Here is a 19,094-nt window from a genome sequence, read left to right as displayed (position 1 = left end):
GGAAGAAGCAGGCTCTCAGCAGAGGAGCCTGATGTGGGGCTCGATCCCATAACGGCCGGGATCACGCCCTGAGCCGAAGGCAGACACGCTTAACCGCTGTGCCACCCAGGCGCCCCAAGGGCCTGACTTTTATTATCATTATTATTATTCTTATTAGTGGACCACTCTCTTATCACTGTACCACAAACTTAGTGGCTTGAAACAATACCTGTTTATTTCTCTTTCTTCCTTTCCCTCCCTCCCCTCCTTTCTTCCTTTTTTTCTTTCATTTTTTAAGAAAGCTGTACTCCCAACATAGGGCTTGAACTCATGACCCCTGAGATCTAGAGTCACGTGCTCTACCAACTGAGTCAGAGCCAGGTGCTCCTTTTTAAAAAAATTATATATTTATTTAAAATAGGCTTGATATCTTTTATTATTTTTTAAATTTATTTATTTATTTTTTTTAGTAATCTCTGCACTCAACATGGGGCTCGAACTCATGACCCCAAGATCAAGAGTTGCATGCTCTGGGGCGCCTGGGTGGCACAGCGGTTAAGTGTGTGCCTTCGGTTCAGGGCGTGATCCCGGCGTTATGGGATCGAGCCCCACATCAGGCTCCTCCGCTATGAGCCTGCTTCTTCCTCTTTTCCACTGAGCCAGATGAGCGCCTCTCTCGCTGGCTGTCTCTATCTCTGTCAAATAAATAAATAAAATCTTTAAAAAAAAAAAAGAGTTGCATGCTCTTTCCACTGAGCCAGATGAGCGACCCATCCCTTTTCTTTCTCTTTTTTAAAAGATTTATTTTGTTTGTTTATTTGAGAGAGAGAGAGAGAGGGAGGGAGAGAGAGCACCCGAGAGCGGGGGTATGAGGGTTGGGGGGAGGGCAGAGGCACACTCAGCGTGGGATCCCACGATTGTGAGATTTTTTTTTTTTAAGATTTTTTTTTTTTAAAGATTTTATTTATTTGACAGAGAAAGACACAGCCAGCGAGAGAGGGAACACAGGCAAGGGGAGCGGGAGAGGAAGAAGCAGGCTCCCAGTGGAGGAGCCTGATATGGGGCTCGATCCCAGGACTCCGGGATCATGCCCTGAGCCGAAGGCAGATGTTTCACGACTGAGCCACCCAGGCACCCCTCACGACTGTGAGATCTTGACTTGAGCTGACTGAGCCACCCAGGTGCCCCCGAGGTCCCTGTTTTCTTGCTGGTTGTTATTTAGGGGTCACTGTCAGCTCCTAGAGGCCACTTTCAGGGCCTTGCCATGCGGTCCCACCTTCTCCACAGTCAGCAACAGTGTTCCTCACATTAAATACTTCACCCTTAGAATCTCTGACTGCCTCTGTCTCTGACCTCTAGACCTCGATTTAAAGGGCTGATGGGATTGGGTTTCTCTGTCTCCCCACAACCGTCAAGAACTTTTCATCATCTCAAACAGAAACTCTGGGGTGCCTGGGTGGCTCAGTCAGTTTAAGCATCTGCCTTGGGCTCAGGTCATGATCCCAAGGTCCTGGGATTGAGCCCTGCATCCGGCTCCCTCTCCTTCTCCGCCTGCCGCTCCCTCTGCTTGTGCTCTCTTTCTATCAAATAAATAAATAAATAAAATCTTTAAAAAAAATTTCAGACAGAAACTCTGTACTCATTAAACATTAACTCCCCACTCCCCGCCCCCTGCCACCTCTATTCTACTTTCTGGTTTTATGAATTTACCTGTCTTAAGTACCTCATGTAAGTGGAATCATGCAATATTTGTTCTTGTGTGCCTGGCTTGTTTCACTTAGCATAATATTTTCAAGGTTCATCCATATCATGGTATGTAGGCCATTGTATGTGTATACCACATTTTGTTTATCCATGCACCTGCTGATGGCCATTTGGGTTGTTTCAGATCTCTTTATCTTAAGGTCAGCCGATGTGGGTCCTTAATCACGTCTGCTAAATCCCTTCTCAACAGCACCTAAATTAGTGTTTGAATAATGGGGAGAGTGTGTGTGTGCACCAAGGGCCCAGAATGTTGGAGCCACCTTCAGATTCTGTCTACCACACACCCTGTAGAAAGATTGTACTGCCTCTAGTTGGAGGTACCATCTTGCCTTCTTTCATACCTTTGTCTACAAATTGTTCAGAAGAGTGTGGAAATTGCATCGCATTTCACTGCCTGCCTTTCCAGCTGGGCTTTTCTCTGCTCCCGACTCTAGTGGGATGAAGGGTGCATAACAATCACGTCTTAGCCTCCAGTGAGAGCGCTGTAGCTTCTCGTCACCGATATTACCTGTGACATATTTCTTGAGGATGTATGAGCATGAGCAACAATGTCCTGAGAATGCAGCAGGATTTGGACTTGTCCAAATAAGAGACTTTAAGGCTATAACTGCCATGATTAAAGTCACCCTCATGCTTCAGCCTGAATGCAAATTCATTTGATTCAGTCTGGTCTTTTGAGAATTGGACATTGGATCCTGAAAAGATGGTGCCCCCTAGGAACTGGGAGACCTGGGAAATGGAAATCATTAGAATGTGCTAGAAATCTCAGATTAAATGGGAGCTGAGCATCTCAATAACAAGACTATGACCATGGATTCAGCACGGGTGGTATTTGAATATTACCACTTGCCTGCCATTTGGCTTGGAGGAGGAGTCTATGCCCTTTGGAAAGGGGGTGGGATGGGGTGACCTGGGATGGTGTGTGCATGGGTGTGCATGTGTGTGTGTGTGTGTACATGTGTGATGTCCCAGGTTAGGTTTTGTTTGGAAGGGGTCTTAGTAGCTTTGTTAGCTCTGAGGTAGTTAGATTCTCTGAGGGTCCTAAGATTATGTCTTATCAATTTAGAATACGCCAGGTTGCTTGTGTGTAATCCTGGTGTTGGGGAACAGATAGCAACCGTCCCGTTGTGGCAGGTGAGTGTGAGATGGGGTTGAGGATTAGAAGGGGGTAAAAGCATCCACTGTAAGCACGAGTCATACCTGCCAACTAGGACTTCCCCGGGCCTTAGGAAGAGGAAGATCCCGACGTGACTACCTGCCTGTCTTCTCCAGCCTGAGCTGGCTTTGCTAGCGGAACTGAATGTGTGTTCTCTCTCACAGGCGACTGCGATGTCTGTGGACTGTCTGGGGCAGCATGCTGTGCTTTCCGGGTAAGTGAGCTTGCAGTGTTCCTCTGCTGCAATTTCTGGGAACAAATTGCAAATCAAGAGGCTTCTGGGAAGTTAGAAAATACTCTTTCTCTGTAAGGATTGTGGTCATAGAGTTTAGTTCTGCTCTCCTAGTGACCTCGGGGGTATTTAGAGGGATTGTTTGCAGTCTCTTTTTGTCTCTGCCCTAACATGTAAGCAATAAAATTCCTTTGAAATTTTTGTGACTGGAACTTTGGTCTTGGAATTGCAGTTTTCTGTTTATTGCACAGACTCTGCAGAAGAGTGCTTTCTGGTATGGTCTCAGTTAGTTACCAGGATCAAGGGCATCTGGGTTCTAGTTTGGCAATGCCATTAATTAATGAGTCCCAGGCCATTTATCCTGTTGGCCTCCCTGGACTTCAGTTTTCTTGTGAAGGAATTTGATTTCTTTATGAAGAAATTGAACTACATAATTTCTGTGGTGTCTTCTGGCCCAGCATTTTTAAGATCTGGCAACAAAGCACCATGCCAGCATTTGCTAATCACATCACCATTGTTCAGTGTGATGCCACTTAATGGCCAGACTCTCCCCTCCCCTTTCATAGTCACTACCTCTCTAAGTTTGCTCTGTTTTCATTAACTTAGTTGTTTATGAACCCATTTATAATTTTTTTAAAAAGATATTATTTTTAAGTAGTGTCTGCACCCAACGTGGGGCTCGAGCTCACAACCCGGAGATCAAGTCACGTGCTTTTCTGACTGAGCCAGCCAGGGCACCCGTGAACCCACTTATAAATTAATGAATTATTTTCTATTTCATTGTTTTATTTTGAAATCATCTTTTAATTTACCTTAAAAAATGTAACACACATTTAAATAATTCAAAAGGCTATACATTAAGAAGTAAGTTTTCTTCCCCCCTTTGGCCCCTCTCCCCAGAGACAGTTACCAATACCATTTTCTTATGTCATACTGGATGCACAGATAAGGAACAATTTGTATGTCTCTCCACTGCCACCTCTGCACTCACTTAAAAAAAAAAAAACAGCTTTATTGAGATATAATTCACAGACCATGCAATTTACCCATTTCAAGTGTGCAGGTCACTGGTTTTGGGGTTATATTATTCATTAACTACTGAGTTTTTATACCTTTTTTTTAAATTAAGGGAATATATATATTTAATTGAAAAAGTCAGTATAGCATTACAAGGGTTATATTGTCAGACAGCAGAATCCTACCTCACCTTTTCCCTACCACTGATCCCACTCACTAGAAGCAACTAATTGAGACTCTTTTAGCTGTTTCTTGGGGTTGCCTCCATTTTTCCAAATAGTATACATATACTCAGTATCTTGATTTATCCATTATAGATACAACAAATTGACTTCCTAAAATAGATGAGGATTTAGCACTTTTATTTTCCTCTGTGAGTCCCTTACATGACCTTCCCCCTCCTTCCAATATAGTTATATAACAATTTTTGGGTTGAATCAGTATTTGGGGTTCTTTTCTCAGAGTAATTTTGAGAGTTCCTATACCATTCTGATTCTGGACTTTGTGACCTATTTTTTGTCTTTGGAAGCTTTAAAATGCTATCTTTGTCTCTAGTGTTACTTTTACCTCCAGGTGTGTGAAATTTTTACTGTGATTGCTTTGGTGTATGTCTTTTTTTCATTCATTGTGCTGGGCACTTGGAGGGCTCCTCTTTTTTATATTATTTTATTTTTTTAACATCATTCCTTGTTTTATCTAAACAGAATCATAAATTTACTTGGCATCATGTAGCCGTATTAACAACTCATAAAATACAAGAGGTGCTAAGGAATAACCGTGTCTCAATTGTTGGATTTTTCTGCATTTACCAATGTGGCTATTGTCATTTGTAGCATCCTAGGAGGGAATGGGATCACTTCACTGGAAGTCAGGCAAGCATTCCTGTTTTGGTGTGCTCTTAGATACATATATATCCATCTTATTTTTCAACAAGACCTTGAAGGTTCACCATTTCGTATTCTTACATTGAACTTGAAAATCTATAAAGTATGTACTTAAGTGAACAGCTCAAGTAAATTTACAAATACATAACGCCCTCATGATCTCCTTTCAGATTAAGGTCCAGAGTAATTTTGAGCACTGTCGGAAGGCCCTTTCATTCTGGAAGCCTGTGTCTTCCAGTTTGGAGAAGTTTTCCTGCACTGTGTCTTTGGTAATTTCTGCCCCTGTACTTCCTGCTCTCATTCTTCCTGGAGCTGCTTCTAGTCCGTGTTGGATATCCTGTGTGAATTCTCTTTTTGTCCTTTTTATTTTGCATTCTGTGAGTTTCCTTCAGCTTTAACTTCCCACTCTTTTATCAGATTTCTTTATTTCAGTTCTGCTTTTCATTTCCAGGCGCTCTCTCTTGTTCTCTGTTCTTTACCTTGTCTTCTTTTACCTCTCTGTCATTGTTCGTTCTAGGTTTCTTCTTTCCTCTACACTACCTATTTCCTTTTTTTTTCTTCTTTTGATCCTGTTGGTTCCTGTCCTTTGTGTTTCCTCTGGTGACTGATACTCACTGGCTCTCTGTTACTGTCAAAGAGTGATCAGTTTACATGTGTGTCTGTGGGGGTTCATTGGAGGGAGATCGGGTGGGAACCAGACCCCTTTTCTCAGAGGGTGCCCAGATGTCGTTAACTCCAGGGTTCTATGTTCTTAACTTACTTGCTTTTTTTGGGGGGGTGCTGGTCATTTTCCCCTGAGAACAATTCTCTTGTCACTTGTCATTGTCCCAAGACAAAAGCTCAGTGTTGGGTGTGCTGAGTAGGAAAGAGGCCGGGGGGCCTCATACTCCCACCTCGTGCCCTGTTTTGAGCACAACTCATCCTTACACGCTGCTGTGCCTGTTGTCCCAGGTCTGGGGCTCCGCTCAAGTCGTTTCTCTAAAGCATGTCGTCCCCTCCACCTGGGTGGAGAAGAGGTGGTCACCTGGCCCTGTGGTGTGCATAAACTGCTGTCCTTAGTGCTCTTTCAAACGATGCCTCTTCTGTTCTGCTTTTGGTTCTCCAGCCATAGGCTGAAGCCTCCAGCTCCTGGGCCGGCCTCTGTTCTACAGCGTGAATCAGCTTGCCTCTCATTCACTTCCCCTCTATAGGCACGTGGGTGTTTGCTTTCTTTCCATCAGTTGCCATTTGTCCATGTGCTGTTCACTTCCTCTCTCTTTGTCTTTGTGGGTTTCTCTGTTTTATGTTTTTATCCTTTTGTGAGTCTTCGGGGGGGACGAAGATAAACATGGATGTTCAGTCAGACGTGTTTATCCTGAAGTGGTCATTTTCTGCAGCGCTGCCTTTACTCTGTAATGCCTCTGATTTCCCCTGTTGACACGGGCCCCATATGGATAGCTCTCGGCCTTTCCCTGTTGTTGGTGCTAATGGAGAGATGCCAGCCTCCCTACTACAGGATCAGGTGATTCCTTCGGAGGGGGTCAGAGATTGTAGATCTTTGTTCTGCACCAGAAGTTCCGGAAGTTCTGTGAATTTGTGTCTTGCCTGTGTTTTCCTGCTTCCCCCCAACCCTCTCTTGTAGGGTTTCTGCTAGAGTTTTATGTGCCATTTTAACTTGCATTTCCTATCTCTTCTGAGCAGGGACGATTAATCCTTTTCTTTATCATTGATCCCACCTATCCTCAGTGATACCCAGGGGCTTGGATCTAACGACAGCTAATGGCCACTGAGATGTTGATTCACACACCAAGGATTTTTCACTTAAAGCAAAGGGAAGATAGGTGAACACAAGACACTCCTGTTTTCAGAGCCTTTATATTGATTGGTACCTTGAACATTGTCAGTGCTTATTAGTATGTTATTTTCATTATTACTTTATTGGTTATTATTTCCTTCCCAATAGGCTTAATTTAGTTGCTTTCACCAGGTCGTCGACTTGCAAGGGAATTTGATATTTTCTGAGGGATAGTTGGCTAAGGGATGAGTGATGTGTGTAACGCACATTTACTGAATGCAAAGCACTGTGCCTGGTGCGGAGGGACATGTAGAGATTGGAGACACAGTCCCTATTCCACTCAGTCGGTTCAGGACCGAAGGCTTACCATCAGTAGTTCTACAGAGATAAATGCTACTGTCACAATATAAACCACACAGTGGGAGTAGTGTGGAAGCAGGGACCAACCCTAGTGGGATGATTGGGAAAGACCAGAGAGGCTTGGAGCTGAATCCAGTGGGCAGATATCAGACTTCCAAGGATCCAGGGGGAAAGCCACGTTCTCTCACAGGGATGTGGCTCCTGCTTGCTTAAACTCGCTTTGACGTCCTCTTGTCACTCGTATGCCTTTCACAGTAGATAAACGTCATACACATCCGGGGATTTTTTGAGCGCTGTTTGCAAACCATTTGTAATTCCAGATGTGCTTTTCTGTCTTAATGCTAATGCTGTTATATCGTTATAATGTTGATGTTGTTTTCCTAGCCGCCGATTCTTATACATCGTTAATCTAGATGCCCCTTTCGAAGGTCACCGAAAGATCTCTCGCCAGAGCAAATGGGACATTGGAGCTGTGCAGTGGAATCCTCATGACAGCTTCGCACACTATTTTGCAGCTTCGGTGAGCTCATTTAAAGAGTTACAGGAGAAGGCCTTTAAAAGTGTGAGCTGGGGCCAGTAAGTCTGTGTTCTATGTAGAGAAGAGAATGTAACCCTCACTGCTCAGGCAGAAAAGAAGTATGGGTGGTTCTAAAAGGAAGATTGAAGCAAATTACTGACAGATATATACACATGTACGCATGTGTGTTTGTAGACGTGAGCAGATTTGCTGGCACCTGTGGTGTCGGGTCTTGTGTTTCTGCGGCTCCAGATTTTGAAAGGGAAATGAGTAGATGCCTCCATTTCTGTGTGTGATAGGAACATGTTTTCACTGGCAGAAAGGTAACTGGCCAGGGACTCTGACCTTCATTGCTTTCAGAGGGATCAGAAGACTCCACACACCCTTCCACACAAAGGAAGGGATTCTGTCTTGATTGGGATTCATTAGATCAGCTAACCCCCTGAGATTTTATATGCCTATTTATATGTGAATTTTTCCAGGGAAAAGATTCAGACGTTTTATTAGATTTTCCAAGGGATTCATGACCGAAAAAAGATGTGGGCTAGATCATCTCTGGGATCTTTTGCCAGATTCTCTATTAGGATTCTATTCTCCTAGAACAATTAGAAATCTAAACCTTTGGCTCCTTTTGCACTGGGCCAGGAGGACTGTATTTAAAGGAACCCATCTTATCATCCAGGAGATGCAACCATTCATGGTGCTGTCTGGGTCTGTTCTTATCAGAAATGACAGTCTGTGAGAGGAAAGCATCTGAGGAAAGAGAAAGAAGAGCAACGTTGTCAGCTTTAGAAGGAACAAAAAGCTGCTCTTCCCCGTCATTTCCAAAATAGAATCTGACTGTCTGACTCTCACCGTAGACGTCTGAGGTGGAGCTGGTTTAGGGGACTGTTCCGAAGGAGGAGGGAGGGCCAGTCTACTGCTTTCCCATTCCCGACCCCTTTCCCGTGTGTTGGGAACAATGTTCTTTTTGTTGGTTTATACCTTTATTTTTTTTTTTTTAAAGATTTTATTTATTTATTTGACAGAGATAGAGACAGACAGCTAGAGAGGGAACACAAGCAGGGGGAGTGGGAGAGGAAGAAGCAGGCTCACAGTGGAAGAGCCTGACGTGGGACTCGATCCCATAATGCCGGGATCACGCCCTGAGCCGAAGGCAGACGCTTAACTGCTGTGCCACCCAGGCGCCCCGGTTTATACCTTTAGGACTTTCTCTCCCCTCTCACCCTCAGGCCCTGATCATTTGGTCCAGGAGTCCTCAATCTTGGCAGTAGTGACATCTCAGGCCAGATAATTCTTTGTGGCAGGGGCTGCCCTTTGCATTGTGAAACATCAAGCAGTATCCCTAGTCTCTGTCTACAAGTCCCTGTGGCCTCTTCACCCTCCCCGTCATCATGACAATTGAAGATGCCTCTAGACGTTGTTAAATGTCCCTGGGAAGCAAAATCGCCCCTGATTAGAAGCCACTGATTTAGGCTGATTAGTCAGTACTTGGCCTGGGTGAATTAACACTGCATTTGTTTATAAGCGGTGAGATAGCGCCCCCCCCTTTTTTTGACAGTTGTTTTCTTTTCTTTTTTCTTTTTATTTTTTTGACAGTCATTTTAAAGTGGACAATTTAATGTCATTTACTACATTCACGATGTTATATAACCATGCCCCTCTCTAGTTCCCAAACATTTCCATCACTCCAAAGTAAAACACCTTACCATTTAGCAGTTTCTCCGAATTCCCCCTCCTCACAGCCCCTGGCAACCACCAGTCTGTGCTCTGTCTCTGTGGATTTATCTGTTCTGGATATTTCATATAAACGGAACCATACAATACGTGCCTTTTGTCTCTACCTTCTTTTCTCTGTTGTAGCATGAATCGGTGCTTTACTCCTTTTTATGGCCGAATACTGTTCCATTGTACGGCTGTAACAGGTTTATTTAACGGTTCATTCATTGGTAGACATTTGGGCTGGCCGTTGTAAGGCAGAAATGACCATGTGTGTACATGTACTTCTTTGAGTACTTGTTTTCGGTTCTTTTGGGTATATACTTAGGAGTGGAATTGCAGGGTCATATACTAAGTCTGTGTTTCACTTTTTGAGGAACGATCAGACTGTTTTCTACAGTAACTGAATGGTTTTATGGTCCTACCAGCAATGGATGAAGGTTCCGGTTTCTCTACATCCTCACCAAAATTGTTTTCTGTTTTTTTCCTTTAATTTTAATTTTTATTTTTATTTTATTTATATTTTTATCTATTTTTTTTTAAAGATTTTATTTATTTATTCNGATGAAGGTTCCGGTTTCTCTACATCCTCACCAAAATTGTTTTCTGTTTTTTTCCTTTAATTTTAATTTTTTAATTTTTATTTTATTTATATTTTTATCTATTTTTTTTTAAAGATTTTATTTATTTATTCGACAGAGATAGAGATAGCCAGCGAGAGAGGGAACACAAGCAGGGGGAGTGGGAGAGGAAGAAGGCAGGCTCATAGCGGAGGAGCCTGATGTGGGGCTCGATCCCATAACGCCGGGAGCTGAAGGCAGATGCTTAACTGCTGTGCCACCCAGGCACCCCTATTTTTTTATTTTTAAAAATATTTCATTTATTTGAGAGAGAGAGGGTGCGTGAGAGAGCACAAGCAAGGGGGAGGGGCAGAGGGAGAGAGAAGAAACAGACTCCCTGCTGAGCAGGGAGCCTGACACAGGGCCCCCGTCCCAGGACTCCCAGATCACGACCCAAACCAAAGGCAGACGCTCAACTGACTGAGCCACCCAGGCACCCTTTTTTTCTTTAATTTTTAAATTGCAGCCATCGTGGTGGGTATAAAGTGATATCTCGCTGTGGTTTTCATTTACATTTGCCTAATGACTAGTGATGTTGAGCATCTTGCTGCCGAGTTGTCAGAGTTCTTTATATATTCTTGATACTGGATTCTTATCAGAGAGATGATTTTTGAAAGTTTTATTTATTTATTTTAGACAGATAGGGAGAGCAGGGAGAGGAGCAGAGGGAGAGGGACAGGCAAACTCCCCATTGAGCACAGAGCCCAACTCGGGGCTCGATCTCATGACCCTGAGATCATGACCTGAGCCAAAACCGAGAGTTGGCTGTTTATCCCCCTGAGCCACCCAGGTGCCCCAGAGATATGATTTTCAAATATGTCTCCAATTCTGTAGATTGTCTTTTTACTTTATTGATAATGTCCTTTGATATATGAAAGTTTTGATTCTGATGAAGTTCAATTTATTTATTTTTTTCTTTTACTGCTCTTGGTTGGAAGACAGCCTTTTTCAGGAGAAAGAGCTTTGGAGTTAGGCACGTCTGAGGTCAAGTCCTAGTTTTGACACTCACTATTTTATCCCTAGTGCTCTCCCAACTCTGCCTCCCCTGTAACGTGGGTGATGGCAGCCAGTGTGCAGCATGGTGTGAAAGAGCAGGGGGCAGGGCTCTTATGATTCCTAGTGTGTGGACTGGCACTAGCAGAGCCTCTGGAAATGGCAGGGGATAGTATTGTAAGATGAGGGGACTTTACTTCTCGTTCCTGTTCCCACTGGAAGCTGTTTTGAATCCTAACCTTTTGACCAGGAACCTTACCTATTTAGAATTGGAAATTGGCGTTTCTGGATAAAAACCTCAGAATTTGTACATCTGTCTGTCTCTGAGCTAAAATGAAAATCAGTCTGGTAATATATAGTTATTAATGTACCTGCATCTTCTATATCAGTTCAGAAATTATTAGATATCTATTAGTAAACAGACTATTATAATCTTTATTCACTTTTGGTGTGTTTCATAAGTTCATGATATTTGGATATTTTGCTGGCTTGTAGTTTCTTTCAGTGAAATGTAGCTTTTTCTTTCCTCCTTTCCCTATTATAGTGTGGTTTCTTCTGGCCAGTTTTTCCTCTGTCTTTTTACTTAACCCTTTAAGAAATTCGGTATAGGCATATTTCAAGGAATCTTGTATAATTTTGCTTTCTAAGACACCCCTTTGGTGTTAGTTCTGTTTTCTTTCTCATGCATGTGTGTTTTTAAAGCGTGGTGGAAGGACTCCAGATGTTTGAGAAGTGGGAAGGGCAAACTAAAAGCATCTAGTGTGACAGCAGCTGGAGAGACAGGTGTGTGACCTTCTGAGTTGGGAGGTGGTCCCTCTAGCGGCCAGGGGACATCTCCATAACCCATCACTCACGTGCTCAGTAGTGCCTCTGTAGGTAGCTTCAGTTCAACTGTACCTGCTCAGGGTAGGTTCACTTTGAAGACAGCACTGCCCTTTAGAGTCCTATGTACTGAGCTGAGGTTGGCTCAGATGTTAAGTGTCATCATTTCTGATGGCTTTGTAAGGAAGTCAGTGTGTAGGATCTCTGCCGTGCACGTTGGTTTCTGCATGGCTTCCTTTTCTCAGCCCTAGGCAGATTGCAATGAGAGCATATGTTCTGATGAGTTACTGGCTGCCTTCTTTCCTTTGTTTCTTTTCAGAGTAACCAGCGAGTCGACCTTTATAAGTGGAAAGATGGCAGCGGGGAAGTTGGCACAACCTTACAAGGCCACACTCGTGTCATCAGGTAGGCACCAGCCTTCCGCAGCTCCTGGTCTGTCTCACTTTGTCATCGTCCTGTGGGAACTGAAATGAAGACACCATCCTCCTTCCATGGCCTGACCGTCTATGTTGCGTTGGCTGTGGGTGGCTGCTGAGTCCTTAGCGTTCATGGTAGTGATGGCTCTCACAGCGAAGATCAACCAGTATTTAGGAGCCAGCATTCGTGTAACTGCTAACCCCGATCCCAGGAGATACTCAGACAGGTACAGCCCAGGCTGGAGTAAAGGATTAGAGCTGATCTTTGCTATGAGAGGGAGATACAGTTCTGCCAGCAGAATTGCTCCACTCGCTATCAGCAGTGCCCAGGAGAACAGAGAGTAGGATGCAACCCTTTGCTCTTTCTCCAGAAGCTGTGGGGCACCACACAGAGCTCCTGCGTCAGAGTCGGTTATGCAGCTGCACTGTTGCCTCCCGCCTGTGGCCTTGGCCTCTGGAGTGTTCCTTGACTCATCCTGTCCTTAGGTCACTCTTTCTGGATGGGGAATACTCCTCCTAAGAAGTAGCAAGCAGGGAGTGCAGGAGTGGGGAAGCTGATCCAGGAAGTGCTGGGAAAGGCTAGGCCCCCGGGCTGTGTTAATTGTGCAGGAACTGCCTTTCTGGGAGGGAGGACCTGGGTAGGGAGGACTTGCCCTTCTTAAATGCTACGTGGCAACGTGGCAGTTTGCCACTGCTTTAAGAGATGTTGGTTTTACTCAAGGTACCTGTGGTTGAATCTGATTTAGAGAATGAGAAGTCAAAAATTACTTTGTGTTTTTGCTTTGTGTGTTTGTGTGTTTGAAGTTGAAATCCTCCATTTCTTTTTTGGGAGCGGGTGATAGTATAGCTGGTGAGGACAGGAGGAGGTTTCCTTTGGAGCTCAGTTAAGTCTTGTTCATTCCCAAAGATGTTTGGAGATTGCCACCCTAAGTCATATTAAGGAGGCCCATTAATGGTGACTCTCTGAAGCCTCTAGGAACTAAATCTGCTGGTGCTTTGGAACTGGACTCTGAATTTTTTCTCTTCATTGTTGTTCTGTTTATTTTCCATGTTCCCAGTGACTTGGACTGGGCCGTGTTTGAGCCAGATCTCCTGGTTACCAGCTCTGTGGACACCTACATCTACATTTGGGATATCAAGTAAGAACAATTACAAGGCCAAACCACCAGGCTGTGGGACAATCTGGGACCTTTGTTTTAGAGATCAGTGGTCTTAGTTTGGTTTCCCTTGGATGCAGACCTTGAGATGAGGTTACATTGCAAGCACATTGTTTAGGAAGTGACAGAAATGCTGGTGGGGGATAGAGAAAAGAGACAAGACTAGAAGGCTACAGATAGAGGGCGTGTTATCCACCTAGGTACCACTGTGAACAGGTGGAGGTCACTCCTTCTGGGGACTGCCAGGTGCTAGTGCAAAACTCCCTTCTCAGAGGTGTCCCACCCTCGAGGGCTCAGGAAGTGGGGGTGCCATCCATTCTCAGTCATTGGTTGAAGCCTGTCCCCTGGGGCCTCACTTCCCTGGTGCTTCTGGCCTGTCACAGAGGTTTGCGAAATAGGCTTCAGCAAGCAGGGAAATCCCTCTGGCACAGAAACATAGGTGCTGGCGTTTGGAAGTTGAGCAGAAGTTTAGCTGAAGTGGCAGGTGACGGTGGGGGGGTGTGATGGATACAGACACACATCTGCTCCAGCAGTCAGTGCTCTAAGGCACGTGTTCCGTGTTCTTCGTGAGGCTTCCATCCCCCCTCGCCCCCCCCGTACGTGCCATAGAGCCTCCTCTCAGGGTTACTCTTCGTGAAGTGACAAGTGAAGGAGCGCCAGGGCCTGGCATGTCGTAACTTCTTAATAAACGTCTCTTCCCTTCTCCCTTCATAGAGCAGTTCTGTCACATTACCATTTGGTGGAGAAGTTGCCCTCTGGCTTTGTAGTAAACCAGGAATCTCTCTGTCTGAGAGTCTCCCATTCTATCCAGGAGTAGGGTTTGTTTTTGTTTTGTTTTTAATTGTGGTCTAGGGTTTGTTTTTGTTTTGTTTTTAATTGTGGTCAAAAAACCCAAAACATAAAATTTACCATCTTCACCATTTTTTAAAAAAGATTTTATGTATGTATGTATGTATTTATTTAGAGAGCAGGGGGAGGGGCAAAGGGGGAGAGAGAGAAAATCTCACGCAGGCTCCACACCCAGCTCAGAGCCCGACGTGGGGCTCTGTGTCACAACCCTGAGATCGTGATCTGAGCCGAAATCGTGAGTCGGACGCTCAACCAACTGGGCCACCCAGGTCCCCCCCTTCGCCATTTTTAAGTGTATAGTTCAATAAAATATATTCACATTGTTGCCCAACAGGTCCCCAGAACTTTCTCATCTTAACAAAGCTAAAACTCTACTCATTATACACCTTCCCACTTTCTGTTTCTGTGGATTTGACTACTTGAGATACTTCATAAAGTGGAAGTGAAATCATGCAGTATTTGTCTTTTTGTGACTGAGTTTTCTGACTTAACGTAATGTCCTCAAGGTCCATCCATGTTGTAGCATATGTGACAGGATTTCCATCTTCAGGATTTCCATCTTCAGGCTGAGTAGTAGTCCATTGTATGTATAAACCACATTTTGTTTATCCATTCATCTGTCGGTGGACCCTTGGGCTGCTTCTCCCTCTTAGTGACTGCGAATATGAGAGTAGTTTTTTACTTCAGCTTTGAAGTGCTGCTGGGATGGTCCTTTCAGAGTTATGTCTCCATGACTATCACTTCATTGCCACTAGGAGAAATGGCATCAGGAGGGGATTCTTTTGGCTTCCTCCACCCCTCCATTAGGGTCACACAGGCCGTACTGATTCATGTCGTTTGCTTTCTGTGGCTACAACTGTGATTTGAAATTCAGACTTGGCTCATTTGAAGGAGTTGAGAAGGTTTGTCCCTGAAGGGAGATAGGCCTCTCTTTACACTTGTTTTTAAGGCCCTCAGGTTCCTTCTGAACTCTAAGCATGCACTGAAAGGAGAGTGGAGAGCTGTGTTCATGGGGTGGAAAGTACCAGGTGGATGGTGGCATACAAATCGGGCATTGATCTCTGACTTTTCTATTCCAGAGATACAAGGAAGCCCACGGTTGCGCTGTCTGCTGTAGGTGAGTGTGTGCTCCCCCCGGGTCTAGTTCATTCCTTCCATCCCTTCCCTCACGGAACTGCCCCCGCCCCAGTCCCTGGCTTGACTGGGTGGGATTTTAAGTCCCTCATGGTAAGGGGCTTTCTTCAGGCTGTTCTCGGAAGTTAGAGTCAGGACTGCTGAACGTAGTCAGGAACTTATGTCAGGATTCAAGGACAGGAGCCAAAATGGTTTGTTTTTAAACTTTTTATTGTGGAAATTTGAAACATGTATGAAAACAGAAGATGAAATTGCTTTGTTTTCACGATCCAGCTTTAGCAGCTGTCACTGTCCAACCAGTCTTATTTATTTCATCTTTTCCTCCACCCACTGTCCCACCCCCAACTCCCATCTCTTTAGGAATTATCTTTTTTTTTTTTTTAAAGATTTTACCTATTTATTCGACGGAGATAGAGACAGCCAGTGAGAGAGGGAACACAAGCAGGGGGAGTGGGAGAGGAAGAAGCAGGCTCATAGTGGAGGACTGATGTGGGGCTCGATCCCATAACGCCGGGATCACGCCCTGAGCCGAAGGCAGATGCTTAACCACTGTGCCACCCAGGCGCCCCAGGAATTATCTTGAAGGGGTGCCTGGGTGGGGTGGCTCGGTCAGTTAAACATCTGACTCTTGATCTCGGCTCAGGTCTTGATCTCAAGGTTGTGAGTTCAAGCCCTGCATTGGGCGTGAAGCCTACTTAAAAAAAAAAAAAAAAGATTTATTTTGAAGCATGTCCTGGGTGTCATATCATTTCCTCAGCAAATATTTCAGTAAGTGATACATCTACAAGAGAAGAATCCTGTAAGAAAACATAACCACAATACCATAAACGGACCTAAAAATGTTAACAGTGGCTCTTTAATATCAAATATTTAAGCGGTATTCAGATTTCCCTAATCTCAGTTGTTGTTGTTTTACGAATTATCTAAGTCAGAATCCAGATAAAAAGCATACTTATAAGTGGTTGATACATTTCTCATCTTTTATGATTGGTAGGTTTCTTCTCTGTCTCCTCTTGGTTTATTTTTCTTTTCCTGAGTTTTATTTATTGAAGAAACCAGGTTGTTTGTCCTGTGGTTTTCCCATAATCTAGATTATGCTGATTGTGTCCCCATGATTTCATTTAATGTGGATGTACTGAAACTTCGAAATTACTTTCTGGTCCCCCTGTTTTCATTGCTCAGTTGGAATTGACTGTTTTTGGAATTCTGCTTTGGGGCTGTTATGGCGTATTTACGGAGAGTAGAATTTGGGCATATAACTGGTATATTTTACAGTGATGAAGCCCAGTCATCAATATTGTGTTTTGAAGATTGATTGATTGATTGTTTTGGAAAGAGAAAAAGGGTGGTGCCGGGGGGGGCAGGGGGAGAGGGAGAGAATCTAAGCAGACTCTGCCCTGAGCGCAAAGAGCCCAATGTGGGACTCTATCTCACAACCCCAAGGTCATGACCTGAGCTGAAACCAAGAGTTGGCGGCTTAACTGACTGTCCCACATGGGTGCCCCATCAGTATTGTGTTTTGGCATCTTTGTCAAAAACAGGCATTATCTGTCTCTTAAATCCTGCTCCTTTGTATCTTTTTGGTACATTTGAATTCACATTTGGTGTTTGCTCCAAAATGAATACATGATTCTTCTTTTTTCTTCCACATCTCCACGCCTCATCATTTAGAGACATTGGGCACCACTACTGTATTAAGCAGGTGGATCATCTGTCCTGTGCAGTTAGGGACCATGTCTGTTTTGTTCAGCGCTGTAGACCAAAGGTCAGGCCACCTGTGTGACCTGAGGAGATGCTCTGTAAATGTTTTAAATGGCGGTGGGAATCAAGCACCTGTGCCTCTGTGCCAAGTGCTTAATAAACCTGTTGCTCTGGACCCCAGCCCCCTTTCCCCTTCTTTATTCCCGCCACCTCGGCTTTTAGGCGCTTACGATCTGAGACACATGACGGCCCACAGACGTGGTTGCAGAGGGCATCCAACTGAATGAAAATACAAATGGTCTGTTAACGCCTCAGTTACCTCCCTGGGATTTTGTTGCTTCTACTTGGAGATTTCTAAGCTAGGCTGGTCATAGAGGAGCTGTAAAAAGAAAGACAGTTCCTTTTTTCAGCCCACTTGTTCTGATTGCTTTCTTTTCTGTTTTAAGTCCTCTGAAGAAGAGAGGTAGGAGATTTCCCTCTTTTTTTTTTTTTTTTTTAANAGATTTTATTATTTATTCGACAGAGATAGAGACAGCCAGCGAGAGAGGGAACACAAGCAGGGGGAGTGGGAGAGGAAGAAGCAGGCTCATAGCAGAGGAGCCTGACGTGGGGCTCGATCCCATAATGCTGGGATCACGCCCTGAGCCGAAGGCAGACGCTTAACCGCTGTGCCACCCAGGCGCCCCGATTTCCCTCTTTTTTGTACCTCAGTGAGATTTCTCAGTGGTGGCAAAGCTGCCCTGGGAGAAAAGAGGCAAATGAGAGGCTGTGGATTTTGGTAAGCTGCTTGGTTTACCATTCCCTGAAGGTACAATCTTGGCTAGTATTGCTTCTCAGAGTCCGCTGTCCCTATCTCTCCGTGAGCACGTTGTTTATGCCTTTGGGGTAGAGAGTAAGTAAGAGCTTGTGTGTACCCCAGAGTATTCTTTGTCTGAGAACATCTCACATCTGGGAACTCTGTTTGACCCTGTTGTCACGATCCTAGTAGAACAGATTGAATTAGGGGGTTCCCAGAACCCTTTGGAAGGCTTCATGGTCTGATGGACCCCTGCACTGGGGAAAGTATATTTCTTTTGGATGTCTTTGAGTAATCTGCCTTGAGGAAATGGGGCAGGCTCTTCCTACTCACTTTCTCCTCTAGCTTATAGCCTTTCTTGCAAAGAAACTGGGTCTCCTACACTAGCTTCCTCCTTTAGGGGTCTCCACCATTCATTCCTAGGTGACTTAGGATGCCCTGTATCTCAAGCAAAAAAAAACACAACAAACAAATGACCCTCACCGAAACCAAGCAAGGATAACTTCTGGGTCTTAACTCCATTTGCTGTTAGATTCTGAGTCCTTAATGTGTCAGTCCCACTCTTCTTGGATCAGGTTGCCTTCCAAAGCCCTGGATCTATGACAGTGTCCCCAGTAATAAACACCCACCCAAAGGGAGAAATATGTGTGGTCTGAGCAAGGACAAGAAGAGATGGGAAGGAGAGCCATTGTGTTGTTCTGGTTTAACTTGATTAACTTGGTTATTTTTAAGAGTCAGCTAGAAGTGCTGATATGTCCTAGTTTTCCACAGGTTTCAGCCCCTCTGGCATCTCACGCTATGCCTCCTCTCATATAGCTCCCTTGTTACTGTCGTTACTTCTTTGTGTTGGCACAGTGGGGAAAGGACTCGGTTCACAGTGCGGGGGACGTTCCCGTTCCCTTACTTAACACAGGGCCAGTGGCCACGTGTAATCGCTGCTGGGAGGAGAGAGTGCAGGAGGGGGCTGGTGCGCAGACCCTTCTGAGGGCAGAACTGGGCAACCCGGGGGCTTATTCTTCAGCTGAGGTTCAGGAACCTTTGTTTCTCCAAGGTCGCCCTCCTCAGTAGGTAAGTAAGTGGGTGAGTAAGTGGGAAGGAGCAGGCATTGAGCTGAGGCTCTCTGAGTGGGAGCGCCAGGCTGGTCGCTGGGGATGGTGAAGAGCCAGGTTGTGTGATGAGTAGTCAGTTACCAGCCGACAGCCAT

The 19,094-nt window shown here is 44.7% G+C and overlaps 1 protein-coding gene across 5 annotated transcripts in view; it reads left to right on the top strand.

Moving 5' to 3' along the window:
* The window catches only part of WDR59 (WD repeat domain 59), an 87,071-nt gene that overhangs the window by 16,856 nt on the left and 51,121 nt on the right, over positions 1 to 19,094 (top strand). For all 5 annotated transcript variants that reach the window (XR_004629060.1, XM_019807879.2, XM_002927134.4 and 2 more), the window contains exons 2-6: positions 3,064 to 3,113; positions 7,551 to 7,686; positions 12,157 to 12,242; positions 13,312 to 13,392; positions 15,339 to 15,376. Coding sequence is in view for 4 of the 5 variants with exons in the window: in XM_019807879.2 (XP_019663438.1) it covers positions 3,064 to 3,113; positions 7,551 to 7,686; positions 12,157 to 12,242; positions 13,312 to 13,392; positions 15,339 to 15,376 (391 nt within the window). In the remaining variant the exon portion in view is untranslated. The remainder of the gene's footprint in view (positions 1 to 3,063; positions 3,114 to 7,550; positions 7,687 to 12,156; positions 12,243 to 13,311; positions 13,393 to 15,338; positions 15,377 to 19,094) is intronic.

The sequence above is a fragment of the Ailuropoda melanoleuca genome, chromosome 12 (genome assembly GCF_002007445.2).
Source record: "Ailuropoda melanoleuca isolate Jingjing chromosome 12, ASM200744v2, whole genome shotgun sequence".
Classification (NCBI taxonomy): Eukaryota; Metazoa; Chordata; class Mammalia; order Carnivora; family Ursidae; genus Ailuropoda; species Ailuropoda melanoleuca.
This window is presented reverse-complemented; position numbering and strand designations above follow the sequence as displayed.